Source organism: Dendrobates tinctorius, unplaced genomic scaffold, assembly GCF_039654945.1.
Source record: "Dendrobates tinctorius isolate UK_male_01 unplaced genomic scaffold, ASM3965494v1 ptg000307l, whole genome shotgun sequence".
In the NCBI taxonomy this organism is placed as follows: Eukaryota; Metazoa; Chordata; class Amphibia; order Anura; family Dendrobatidae; genus Dendrobates; species Dendrobates tinctorius.
In genome coordinates this window covers 1,662,446-1,677,054 of record NW_027361974.1, presented here as the reverse complement: position 1 = coordinate 1,677,054, position 14,609 = coordinate 1,662,446, and the positions used below count along the sequence as shown (strand labels likewise).

At 43.1% G+C, this 14,609-nt stretch overlaps 2 protein-coding genes across 3 annotated transcripts in view; one reads left to right on the top strand and one right to left on the bottom strand.

Moving 5' to 3' along the window:
- CEP89 (centrosomal protein 89) overlaps nt 1–5,489 on the top strand; it is a 96,373-nt gene extending 90,884 nt beyond the window's left edge. For both annotated transcript variants that reach the window (XM_073560845.1, XM_073560844.1), the window contains exon 18: nt 4,159–5,489. In XM_073560845.1, coding sequence (XP_073416946.1) covers nt 4,159–4,360 — 202 coding nt within the window. In that variant the 3' untranslated portion in view covers nt 4,361–5,489. The remainder of the gene's footprint in view (nt 1–4,158) is intronic.
- The window catches only part of LOC141073566 (E3 ubiquitin-protein ligase RNF182-like), a 44,184-nt gene that overhangs the window by 16,776 nt on the left and 12,799 nt on the right, over nt 1–14,609 (bottom strand). The window lies entirely within an intron of this gene.

Here is a 14,609-nt window from a genome sequence, read left to right as displayed (position 1 = left end):
GGATCCCTGGTGGTCATGGACAGAGAGAAGGTAATGTAAGGATCCCTGGTGGTCATGGACAGAGAGAAGGTAATGTAAGGATCCCTGGTGGTCATGGACAGAGAGAAGGTAATGTAAGGATCCCTGGTGGTCATGGACAGAGAGAAGGTAATGTAAGGATCCCTGGTAGTCATGGACAGAGAGAAGGTAATGTAAGGATCCCTGGTGGTCATGGACAGAGAGAAGGTAATGTAAGGATCCCTGGTGGTCATGGACAGAGAAAAGGTAATGTAAGGATCCCTGGTGGCCTAGGGCAGAGAAGAGGTAATATAACAATCCTGTGTAGTCTTAGGCAGTCATGTGGTGAATTGTAAGCTTCTCCATGACGGGCATTTGAATGGTTAATGCTACATATTGGGGATTTAGTAGTTACTCACCCCACCCTGTAACAAGAGACTGATCGCTGATGGTTCAGCTTTCTGAGCAGCTGCACAGTTCTCTGTGATCGGGCAGAGCAATTTATTTGGTTTTTTTGGCGTGGCATGGGGTCGGTGCCACAAAGCCTGGTAGGAGCAGTGATCCGAGGCCTATCCTGGTGTTTTACCTTACTGGACAATTGTAGGGCAGGGACTGGTGCAGGGTTAGGACCTACCTGCAGCTGCATACCCCCCTGCTCCTTGCTGATCTATAAGGGGCTGTCCAGACTCCACCATCTTTACAATGAGAGCCTTTTCTTTTCCTCATTTCATCATTCTTGGATCAGCCTCGTATTTTCTCACCTCTGAGCCCAATGTAGTGTGGCTATAACAGAACGGTCACCCCTCCAAGGCTTTTTCTTTTTCTTCCCCCAGGAGAGCCGCATTCATACAGTCATCATATATTCAGTCCTTATCAGACGCCGTAAACTCCCTGCTTTATTTTTTATGATTTCTGTGAGAATGGAGGCAATCCGTGTGTTTTCCCCGTCTCCCTGGAACTAGATTATGTACATAATTTCCCATTATCTGTGAAAGGCTGTAGAGCCTCGGAGAAAGAAAGTACCGCGGATTCAGATAAGCGCAATCCATTAACTCCGGCAAAGTCAACATGATTACACATCCCACCGGCCAATCCCAAGTCCCTGATAATGGGGGCACAGGCTCATTCAGGCCCGCCTGCGGACCGCGACCTCGTGGAGAGCGCCGAATCCTCCGTGCATGGACGTCTTAATAATGCACATTTCTGATGCCTTCTTACTACATTATATTCTTTCCTTGCAGAGTGGAGCACGCACCTCCAATATTCAGGGCAAATGCGGCATGTGCTGATACCGCCAAATATACAGCATTTATGCCCCAAATATCCGCACAGTCTGCATCACTGCTAAATATATGACACTCCTGCACCAACACTACATTGCTGTAATAATATATGCGTGCTCCTGCCCAAATACTAAACATATACTACCGCACTAATACTATAATATGCACGTACTACCCCCCAAATACTAAAAATATACCAGTGCTGCCCTAATACTACATATAAACCCTGTTAGACCAATGTATGCACACTACCGCCCAAATAATCAGAGAAAACAAAAAGCAAAAAACACAAATATCCTGAACTAAAAGTAAAAAATATACTGCAAATAATGCATAAAGGTAATAATAATAAGGGTATTTAGTAAACATAATTTTGATCAAAATAATGTACAAGCCATCCCACCACGTCACGGCAACCCTTGTGGGACAGTCCCTACTCTAGTATTTAAAACCTTTTCACTTGCCAAGTGGCGTGAATGTGAATAAGGGTCAAGCGGCTGAACCACTAGTAACAGCTTAGGCCAGACTGGATGGCTTTCCCAGCTCAGAAAGAGGGCGGTCACACCCATATATGCACTGAATGCACAATGAAATGAATAAAAAACAAATCTGAACTGAGAAAAGTAAGTTAATGTGTATGCACAATGTAAGTGCATATTCACACATGACCATTAACCAGAGAAAACAAAAAGCAAAAAACACAAATATCCTGAACTAAAAGTAAAAAATATACTGCAAATAATGCATAAAGGTAATAATAATTTTTTTTTTTTCTTCCCCCCCCAAATAATCAGCATATACTTCCGCACTACTATTACATGCACCCTGCTTCACTAATATGTGCAGACTTTCACTCCTTACTAAACTTATACTGCCGCACTAATACTATATGCATCAGCATGCACTAATACTGTATATGCACAATACCGTACTAATACTATACTCTCCATTTCTGCCCAAATACAAAACATATATACTACTGCACTAATAATATAATAAGCACATACTACTCCCCCAAATACTAAAAATATACCAGCTCCGCACAAACGCTACATGTACCCATGCTAGAATATATGCACACTCCCACTACAAGTATTAAGCAGATACTACCGCCATCATACTATATGCACCCTGCTGTAATAATACATGCACTCTACCGTCCGAATACTAAACATGTACCACCGAAATAATACTGTATGTACCCTGCTGTAATATATACATACAACCGCCCAAATACTAAACCTATACTACTGCCCTAATACTATATGCACCCTGCTGTAATGCATGGACACTGCAGCCAAAATACTAAACCAATACTACCGCACCCATACTATTGGCATGCTGCTGCCCTGCCCCCGATACGGCACATGTACAGTCCGCCCGGGTGTCATCTGCACCATTTGCTGCACTAATATTTCATGCCTTTGACACTCCAGCTGCTGTCAACTACAACTCCCAGCGTTTTTACCGTCCCACACGCCACAGCCGTAGGCCAGAGGCCGTGCACTACTCGCCCCATAAACCTTCCCTTCACCATTTGTGCGCTTTATTTGCCGCCCTGGGACAAGCTGTCGCCCCTGCGTCCGGCACCGCTGTTGGAAGACGAGGGTCTGCCACCTCGGCTCAGCGTCACGCCCGGTGTGCAGCACGGCTTAGCGCAGACTGTTGTGCACACTGGAGCAGCGCTGTAAGGACACGTTACATAATCTCCCCCCAATCTAAGGACATCAGAGATGTTCATAGCCGTGAGTTTAATGGAGAAGAAAGCTCCGACGATGCCGCCCGGTGCTGATCGTGAGCGCTCAGTGTAAAGTAATCTGGTAATTGCCCAAAGCACAGGAAGCTGCGATGAGACTGAAGAAAGCAAATTACAGCGGCAGAAGAACACAAGTACACGGCGTTCTCTCCCATTGTATCCCTCATCATCCGCCAGCGAGTGTGAGCAACTGAGCGCGGATCATTAATCACTCACACAGCGACAGCCGGACCCCCGTCCATCAGACCCCTAGGAGAGTGTGAGATCCACAGTGTGGAGAAAGCACAATGATGAGGGGGATCATCCAGATATAGACGAGACCGTGGTACTACAACTCCCAGCGTCTCTGACCCACACTCCATACCATAGCTATAGACTACACTCATACTACAACTCCTAGCATCCCCAACTCGCACTACATGCCAACACTGTACGCTAGTGAGCTACTACAACTCCCATCATCTCTGACCTACACTCTATACCATAGCGTCAGACTAAGCTGTGATACTGCAACTCCCAGCATCTCGACCCCACACTGTATGCCATGCCATATCTATAGACCAGACTGTGGTACTACATCTCCCATCATCTCTTACCCATTCACCATGCCATATGTGTAGACAAGACTGATGCTACAACTCCCATCATGTCTAACCCACACTCTATTGCATATCTATAGACTGTGGTACTACAACTCCCAGCATTTCTAACTTATGCTCCCTGCCATAACTATTGCCAGTAGTCTACACCCTGTGGCGCTGGCGCTGTTCTGGCATGCTGGGACTTGTAGTTTGAAGAGACGCGGGTGGAAGCTGTGCTTATCGTACAGTTATTTCCTGAGCTCCTGAAGGACACCCGTTTGATAAACCTGCGGAAAAGCAGGATGACACCCCCCCCCCCATGGGAGCCACAATGGTTCTCCATATTGATTGCCACCCAGCTTTCCAAGAAGCAGAGAAAATCAAGCAACCTGACCATTGAGCGTCTCCTCGTCCCAAGACCGGGATGGGGAAGGATATTTCCGACGCCGAATTGAAAGGGTTGGGAATGACCTCCGTCAGATAAAGCCTCGTTGTAATTTTTGTTTTCTGAAACTATTAAATCTATCTATTGTTCTTTCAGAGAAGTGGAAGAGCAGCTAGAAGTCATCTGGGAGTCGGCGACCAAGGACAAGAAAGAACTGAGAGCGCTTCTATGCGGCGGCGGTGTCCTGAAAAACGCAGGAGGCAGCGACTCCTTCCTGCAGCAGGACTCCATCATCAGATACGGCTTCAGCTACTGCGACATGAACTCGTCATCGCACGCTGGCGACCCGGGGAAGTAGGAGAGAAGAAAAGCCTTATGGCCGACAGTCTCCGGAAGAGCAAGTCTTATTCTCACCGTCGCTGCAAAAGGCTCTGGTCACATCTGCGGCAAAAATGCCGAAAACCAGACATTACCCCATTATGGTCAATGGGGTCCATCAGGTGCCACTGGCGTCCGGCGTGTGAAAAACCGTGTGATGTCGTTAACTGGGGTTGTCCAATTTTAATTTTTCTTGCTTAAATACATGTAACAAGAAAAAATTGCAAATGGGTTTCATTAAATTGAGCCCAGTTTGCCTTCTACAGCTTCTGCTGGCTGCAGAATGAGTAAAGTAAGAGTCCATCAGCGAGCTCGCTGTGCCTCATCGGGAGTTTATAACTCTTAACCTCCTTTCTCTGAGCTCCTCTCAACCATAAACGTGATGGGGAAACAAAGAGGGTGTAAAAACCAAACAATGCAAAATTTTGTAATGAATCCAATTTTGTAATGAATCCCAATTACAAAAATTTTTCTTTTGCCCCAAATACATGTATTTAAGTAAAAGAAAAAAAAAGGTAGACAAACCATTTAATTTCAGAACAACAGAAGGAAAATATGCAGATGTGAACACGGCCTGGATATTTAGTATTTTCTTCATTTTTTTATTTATATTTTTTTACAACGTTCTTTTCTTATTAGAAATCTTTGGACCAGGCGACCACATCCAGGGCCTCCAAGATGTCGGCCTCAAATTTTTACAATAGGAAGAAGAGCAGCTCCGGAGCACAAACTGCTTCTTTAATAACATTGAGCGAATAGGGAGAACAGGGACAGTTTTAAAGCCAGAGTGTTAGAATAAACCACGGAATTGCTGTACATGATAATTAGAGACTTCCTATAGGCTACTAAGTGTCATAACAATATTATTTATAGGGCACAGCTCCTTCTGCAGCACTTTACAGAATCCATATTCATTCAGTGCCTTTATCTGCAGGACCTGATAATCTAATGCTATATTTTTATGGGTGGAAATGCACAGACGTCTTCATTGGGCCATTGTTCAGACCTTCAGGAAATGACTCAATGATTTTTTTCCCTTCCATTTGCACAATGAATATATTTTGTAGTATTTCAAGTACTTTTGCTACATTAAAGAGCTCTGATTAACACCGATGCTCATCCTGTCCTTGCTGGTGCACCGGCCGCAGTCTGGGATTGAACATTGCTAGTCGAGCTATGGAAAGGCTCAGTATGGCTATGTGTATATAGCCTTTGTGGCTACTGTCAGGTGTATATGCCCATGACGTGTACATCTGGCAGTGGCCATAGTCTTGATGCATAGAAAAGAACTATAGGGCCCTATTGTAAAAGCAAAAAAAAAAAAAATATATATATCATGGTCCCACCATAAACCACTCTGAATGATAGGCCAAGCACTTCTGCCCCTTCCTTTTGAAAGATCTCCTTTCCTTGCACAAAAATTAGTAAAATATCACAATTAAAAAAAAAAAAAGCAGGATGTTCACACTTTTATTGAAGAAGAAGAAAGCGTCCCCGTCACCCCGACGCACGTTTCGTCTTAATACTTCATCAGGAAGGACTTTTTTTTTTTTATACATCTGTTCTACGAATTAAATTACCCATTTACTTTGGTGGGCTTTCTTTTGTTATTTATTTTTAAAAAGTTTGTTGCCGTTTTTTGTGGGCGGTACTTCGGAAAATGGGCTTTGGACACAGATTTATAAATTGGGTGAGGCTGTTGTATGGCTCGCCGGTGGCGAAGGTTGGGGCTAATGGCAGGGTCTCTGAGTCTTTTCCTCTTGGGAGAGGTACTAGACAGGGGTGCCCGCTCTCGCCCTTGCTATTTGCTACTGCGGTGGAGCCATTGGCAGTTGCAATTCGGAAGTCCAGAGAAATAATGGGATTCAGATGTGGAACTGTGGAGTTGAGGATATCATTGTACGCGGATGATTTACTTCTATATTTAGATAAGGTACATTCCTCGATTTTGCCAGCAATGGAGGTCATTCGAGAATTTGGGCTGAGGTCTGGTCTTCGGATTAATTGGTCCAAATCAGCTTTAATGCCGATAGACCCTCTCCCGGCGGATTTCTCAGATTTGCAGATACCGGTCCCTGTAGTTCGGAGGTTTAAGTATCTGGGTATAATTGTTAGTCCTGCCCCGAAGGATTTTCGGGCTCTGAATCTGGAGCCCCTGTTGCAGCGATTTAGAGCAAAAGTACATACTTGGTGTCGCCTGCCGTTGTCGAATATTGGTAGATCTAACTTAATCAAAATGGTAATGATGCCACAATTATTATATTTGATACATAATTCTCCGGTGTGGATCTGTAGGGACTTTTTTGCAAAAATAAATACATTATTCCGGGAATTAATTTGGAAGAAAAAACAGGCTAGGATTCGCTTGGAGATACTGCAGCGAGGGAAGGAGGAGGGAGGATTGGCGGTGCCAAACCCATTCATATACTTTATGGCCTCCCAGATGCAACATCTTGGGGCGTGTGACAATGGTGGTGATATTGTGAGGGAAGGATCGGTATGGAAATATCCAGGGTGCCGGTTGGAGGTGGGAAGACGGCAGATAAATGGGGCACGATACCCCACGTTGGCTATGATTTTCAAGGTGTGGGATAGGGGTAAGTCTCTTTTGAAGATAAATGGGCCTACGGAATTGTGGCCATTGTGGCGAAATCCGGATTTGCAAGAGATCAAAAAGCTGGTGGGGTTCGGAAGATGGGAAGATAAAGGGAGTTATCTGGTGTCACAAATTTTGCAAAATAACACTCTTAAGAGTTTTGAACAATTGAGAACAGAATTTCACCTCCCGCACGTCTTCTTTTATCAGTACTTACAGCTAAGACATGCATTGGAAAAACAGAGAAGGACAAATCCGGTGATAGTGACACATAATCAAACACTACATATGCTACTTACATCTGAGTCTTCTAGGGGACTTATCTCTGAATTATATAAAAGACTATTGCCTGCCCATCTGGAGACATATCCACTGACTGCTGCTAAGAATAAGTGGGAACGGGACGTTGGCCCCCTGACGGAGGACCAGTGGTCCGATATTCTAGAACAGGTCCCTAAAATGGCGGTTTCTGAGTGCCAGCGGCTTTCGCAAATATATCTCATTCACAGGGTATATAAAACACCCAGCTTATTATTTAAAATGGGACTTAGGCCCAATACACAATGTGTTAGGTGTGGGCAGGATGATGCCCACTTGATGCATGTTATGTGGGAGTGCGGGCACATTGGGGATTTCTGGAGGCAGACCCTGGGACTCCTAGCCCAAGTATACCATATCACAATACGACCGTCACCTCGTCTATGTTTGTTGAATTTGTGGGAGGAGGGGGTTGACCCGGACTCTGCAGTGGCCCTGGGAATAGCACGCATCCTGTATCAGGCAAGAAAGATACTTGCATATCATTGGTTGGATCCTATGCCACCAACATTGTCAGAGCTTAAAAATAAACTAAATAATGTCATCAGATTGGAAAGGGGGGCTTATTTAAAAAGAAATGCATTAAGAAAGTTTTACAAAATTTGGCAGCCATGGATGGAGTCACCGGGTCTCCCCTCGGGCGCACTGGTACGGGATGCGATGTTGGACCGGTTGCTGTTGTGCTTGCGGTGAGGGGATGCTTGGGGGGTGAAAATAAAGTCTAGTGCCCTTTGTGGCGAAGTAGATTTTGAGTGGCGCGGTGGGAGGGAGCTGGGGTGGATTGGACCTGATATCCGTGGGGGGCGGGGGGGGGGCGAAATATGATGCGGAGTGGCGCGGCTGGCGGGGATGGTTTTCCCGCTGAAATGAGGCACTGATGTATAATTTTGATTTTTGTTTATTTGTGGAGCCATGTTGTTTATAGGCTCAATTTTATGCAAATATCTGTGTTTTGAGATTTCTTCTTTTTATTTATTCTTACACAGGAAGAGTTTTACCCTTTAAATAATATTTGCTCTCAATGTAAATTTTACTAGCTATATAAGATGTCATATTCTTTCTGTATTGATTCCTGAATGTTTAATAAAAAAGATCTGATTCAAAAAAAAAAAAAGTTTGTTGCCAGTTAAGTTTCGCTGTGTTAACCCTTTCCCTACATAGGACGTACAGGTGAGTCCTCCCATGTCTTCTGCTGGTGTATGGAGTGGTTTTTTTTTGTTTTGTTTTTTTTATTCCGTACAGTGGCATCTAAAAGTCTCAGCACCCCTGGTGAAAATTCCTGTTATTGTGACCAGCAAGTTGATGGTGTCTTGATCTCTAAAGCCCTAAGTTAAAGATGACACATTTCCTTTGTATTTTAGGCAAAAAATTGCATTAAACAAAGATTGGTTGATGCAAAAGTTGCAGCACCCTACAAAGTTAGCACCTAGAAAAAGAGAAAAAACAGGAGGAACTGAGTCCAGAACTATATTGAAAAATAACAACTTTATTTATTAAAGACAATGTCGAGAGCAAGACAATTAAAGGCATGTATAAAATCTGATGAAGAAAAAGAACAGTGTCATTATCACCGAATACAAAAAAGAACCCTGAGCAGTGGGGTCAGTGGTACATAAGGGCAAGTTCAATAAGATCCCTCATTATGGGCTGACAACATCAGCATGTAAACTAGTAAGGAAGAGCTGGAGGCGCCATCCAAGTCCCCCTGGATTGGTTAATCGATCGCATGTGACCGGCAGGTGCCGGTGGGCGGAGTTTCTCTTCCCTACCCTGCTGCCTTCTCGGGCGTGCTCCGTTGCTGGGTGATGGCTAGGCGCCAGCCGCCCCTCCTTCGGTGTCACTTCCTGTTTGGGGCAGTGAGGGTGGAAGTGTTCATTCTCCTCCACCGCGCAGACGCTACTTTTGTCCCTTATGATTGGACAATTGACTACATGTGACCGGCAGAATTGGGTATTTAATTGGGCACTTGTCATTTCTTAAACCACGCCCCCCGATGAAGCGGGTGTACCGCGAAACGTGTGTTGGGGTCCTCCTGGCCAGCGGTGTTGTCAGTGGCTGATATGATGGGTAGGTTTTGACTCCACCATGATCTTTTTACTGGGCTAAGTGCAATATATGCATGGGTATTGTTCCCTTCTATTACCCCGCCTGTACTAAAATATGAGGATTGTATTTCCATAAAATGGCTATCTAATGGGGGTTTACAGGGTCCTTACTAGTTTACATGCTGATGTTGTCAGCCCATAATGAGGGATCTTATTCATCTTACCCTTATGTACCATTGACCCCATTGCTCAGGGTTCATTTTGTATCCGGTGAGAATGACACTGTTCTTTTTCTTCATCAGATTTTATACATGCCTTTAATTGTCTTGCTTTCTACATTGTCTTTAATAAATAAAGTTGTTATTTTTCAATTTAGTTCTGGACTCAGTTCCTCCTGTTTTTTCTCAGTTTTTGTGAGTCGTTCCTGAGTCCTGAATTTTGGGGCATTCTTGTGCACTTGCACAGTATGAATAAAAATGCATTTTGAGGGTTTTTGTTTTGCTATAGTTAGCACCTAGTAGCGCCCCCTTTTGCAAGTATCACAGCTGTTAAACACTTTTTATAGCCAGACAAGAGTCTGTCAATTATTGTTTGAGTGATTTTCCTTCCTTCTTCCTTGGAGAAATCCTCTAGTTCTGTGAGATTCCTGGGCCATCTTGCTTCATCTGAAAATCTGTGGCTAGACCTCAATTGCAATGATGTTCAGATCAGGGGACTGTGAGGGCCATTGTAAAACCTTCAGCTTGTGCCCTTTGACGTCGTCTATTGTGGATTGTGACGTGTGTTTAGGATCATTCTCCATTTGTAGAAGTCATCCTCTTCCTCTTTTCACCTTCAGCTTTTTTTTTTTTTACAGATGTTTGCATCAAGAATTTGTTGAAATTTCATTGAATCTATCCGTCCCTCTACCCGTTAAATGTTCTTCGTGCCATTTTCCTGAAATTCTGTGCCCTTTTCCTCCCCATATACCTTTGATCATTGTGGCCAAAGGCTTCTATTTTAACCTCTTCGGTCCACAGGAATTGTATCCAGAATGCACCAGGCTTGTTTAGATTTGCTTTTGTTACTTCTGATGCTTAATTTTATGGTGAGGATGCAGGAGAGGTTTTCTTCTTCCGATGACTCCACCTTGAAGGCCATATTTGTGCAGGCGTCTCTGACAGTAGAACAATGTACCACAACTCCAGAGTCTGCTAAATCTTTCTGAAGGTGTTTTGCAGTCAAGCAGGGGTTCTGATTTGCCTCTCTAGCAATCCTATGAGCAGCTCTCACTGAAATTTTGCTTGGACTTTCAGAACTTATCTTGACCTCCACTGTTCCTGGTAACTGCCATTTCTTAATTACACTTGGACTGAGGAAAAGGGAGCTTGAATGCGTTTTGCTATCTTCTTATAGCCTTCTCCTGCTTTGTGTGCCTCCACCATTTTCAGAATGCAAGACAGCTGCTTAGTAGACCACCTGGCTGCTGGTTTTTGGCACAAGGTTAAAGGAGGCTGAGTTTTTATAAAGCTGGGAAATTTGCATCCCCTGGCCATTCCTAACCATGATGGTGAACAAAAATACAAAGGAAATGTGTCATTTTTTAACTTTAGTCCTTTTAGAGATCATTTGTATTTCCTTAGCTGTTCACAATAAGTTATTTTGACCAGGGGCGCCCAAACTTTTACATGCCACTGTATGTTAAAAGCCCAAAACCAAAAATAAAAACACCAGAATTTTCTGTCCCAAATAATGCAATAAAAAAAAGTGATTCCATCATCATATGTACTTCAAAATAACGTTGATAAAACTTCAACTTGACGTGTTAAAAAAAACAAAAAAAAATGAGGGAAAAATAAAAAAAAACGTTTTTGGCTCTCGGAAAAAGAGTAAAGGGGAAAACACAATGGCACAAATGAAAAATCGCCAGGTCGGGAAGGGAGAAAATCCTTTCTGAAGAGGAGGAAGGCTGGATGATGGCAGCACGTGTGCCAGCCGTAGTGGCGGGATTATTGGCAGCTTTCTAGAAATGTCTGATTTGCTAACACCTTGGCAGGAGGCGGTGGCTCTCTGCTTCCATTATACCCGTGAGGGCGGCCGGTTACACAACGTTCACAGTACAATTGAGCCTCAGTGATACCATGACACTGTACGGCTGGTGTGTGCTATAGATATATAATCCGCTCATTGTGCCGACCTGTCTAGTGGAAGAGCCACAGGAGGATGAAGCCGCTAGACTGTAAGCTCTTCACCCGCAACTACTGGAGGAGACAAAGCCCTAATGTCAGAGCCTGGAGGCTGCACAGCCCCATCAGAGGGATCATTGCTGACATAGGGTGAGTGTCATCTCTGCGGGGAACATGTTTGCAATATATGGGTGCATGGGTGATAAGTCTTATTAATAATTAATTGTAGCAAGATGCCTGTGTGTGTGTGTGTGTGTGTATAGATATATATATATATATATATATATATATATATATATATATAAAATTATATAGCAATATTGTGCACCTACCTAATGTTAAAAAAAAATTACAATTATAAGAAACCCAAAAACATTAATAGTACAGATATTTGGCACTGTCAGCCCGTAAAATACAGGTATAAGATCAGTTTTTCAAGGGACTGAAATATTGTGTTGCAGCTGCCTAGTATCAACTCTAGAGGGAGCTCAAGAGCTTATTGCATGGTCAATGAATAAGCTATATGCATGGAGCTCCCTCTAGTGGTGACCGCCAGCATAAAATGTATTAAAGATCCTGAGCCCTTACGATCAATTAATTTGCACCTTGGAGTTATTCGTGATTTCTATAGCACATGGTGGAGCGTCCCTGCACTCAGAGGTCAGTACCGAATGTGAAATGTGAACCTGGCTGTTACAGAGGGTCATTGTCCTGGATCCCGCACCATAACAGGGACCATCCTGCTCATCCGAATTCCCCCGACTCGCCTACTCCTGTAGTTAAGAGAGTAAGTTATATTGCCGATGAGTATAAACACTCTGAAGCCGTTACTAGGGACGCGGTGTGAGCGGGTTGAGTCTCCACTGATACGTTCCAGATAGATATTTATTGCTTTATTGTGTAGGAATGGATGGAAATGAACGAGGCTGCGGGATCATTTAGGTTATAGATTGTCAAAGTTGCCGGGTAGCGGGGGAGTGCGGAGAGTTCATGGAATAATCAGGTCACATTTATACAGGGCATTGAAATGGACCTATACAGTCAGGGCCGAAAGTGTTGGCACCCTTAGAACTGTTTCAGAAAATGAACTATTTCTCCCAGACAATTATCTCAAATCCCCCTGTCTTGTTATACACGTGTGTATTTCCTTTGGAACAAAAGAAAGAAACAGAGAAATAGGGGCAGTATTATAGTAGTTATATTCTTGTACATAGGGGGCAGTATTATAGTAGTTATATTCTTGTACACAGGGAGCAGTATTATAGTAGTTATATTCTTATACATAGGGGGCAGTATTATAGTAGTTATATTCTTGTACATAGGGGGCAGTATTATAGTAGTTATATTCTTGTACATAGGAGCAGTATTATAGTAGTTATATTCTTGTACATAGGGCAGTATTATAGTAGTTATATTCTTGTACATAGGGGGCAGTATTATAGTAGTTATATTCTTGTACATAGGGGGCAGTATTATAGTAGTTATATTCTTGTACATAGGGGCAGTATTATAGTAGTTATATTCTTGTACATAGGGGCAGCATTATAGTAGTTATATTCTTGTACATAGGGGCAGTATTATAGTAGTTATATTCTTGTACATAGGGGCAGTATTATAGTAGTTATATTCTTGTACATAGGAGCAGTAATATAGTAGTTATATTCTTATACATAGGGGGCAGTATTATAGTAGTTATATTCTTGAACATAGGGGCAGTATTATAGTAGTTATATTCTTGTACATAGGGGCAGTATTATAGTAGTTATATTCTTGTACATAGGAGCAGTAATATAGTAGTTATATTCTTGTACATAGGAGCAGTAATATAGTAGTTATATTCTTATACATAGGGGGCAGTATTATAGTAGTTATATTCTTGTACATAGGAGCAGTATTATAGTAGTTATATTCTTGAACATAGGGGCAGTATTATAGTAGTTATATTCTTGAACATAGGGGCAGTATTATAGTAGTTATATTCTTGTACATAGGGGCAATTTTTATTATAAAAACCAAACACAAATACAATTATAACAAAACACAAATCACTTAGGTTATATATACACACAGCACTAAATATTCAGATCATATTCATAAATAATTAAAGTGTCCACACCTGGGGAGGGAAGAAGAAAGTTAGAAACTAAATTTTACGTTTCTCCATAATGTAATGTTTCTCGGACTCCTTCCAACTTCTAGTGATTTTATCCATCGGAGTTCTGACATAACCTGATTGGCGGCAGCGGTGTGATCGAACAGCTCATTGTGCAGTGACACCTGGGTTCTCATGTGCCAGTGATAGTATTTGATGACACTGATTATAATGTACATCGTCTCTCTGTTGATGTCACTAACAGTGGAGGGGACACCATAGATTATGTCAGGATACTTTAGGGTCTGCAGTCTGGGGATTTTTAGATTATCTGACACTTCCTCCCAGATCTTCCTCCCTCCCCAGCAATCACATATAAAGTTCTCCATAGTCTCCTCCTGCTGACAACCAAGGGGACAATTCCGATCAGAGACGCACAGATGTTTCAGGTTCCCCCTGACAAAGAGCCGACTATGCAGTGAAAGCCAAGTGACATCAAACAGTTTAGGAGGTAGCCGTTTCCCGTTTAGGAACCTAAGGCTTTCCTGCAGGGTGGTGGTGACACAATCTCTCAGGGCCAGTGGAGAGTAGAAGAAAGTCCCACATACATGAGCACACAGGTCTCTTCTGGTACTGCTCTCAATGTAAGACTTCTCCAGTCCCCACCTCCTAACACACTTCACACCATAGTCCAGATACTGGGGGAGGTGGTCACCTGTCCATCTCCTCCTCTTGAGACTGCCGCCTCGCACCCAAGATTCTGCAAAAGGCAATATCCAGTACCTGATACTATTTACCCACAGGGAGCTACTGTTCGAGTCCATGTTCTGCCAGGCTGCTCAGGTCACCCCCACTGTCCATATTTATAGAAACATACAGGCCATTAACACCCAGAAACTTATAAAGAACTTGCAATCTTCATTGGCCCCTATCTCCTCCCTCTCGTGCTGATTCTGCATTGAAGCATTACAGTGAAACATAAAGTGCCCTGGATGAATTTGCACCCCCTATAC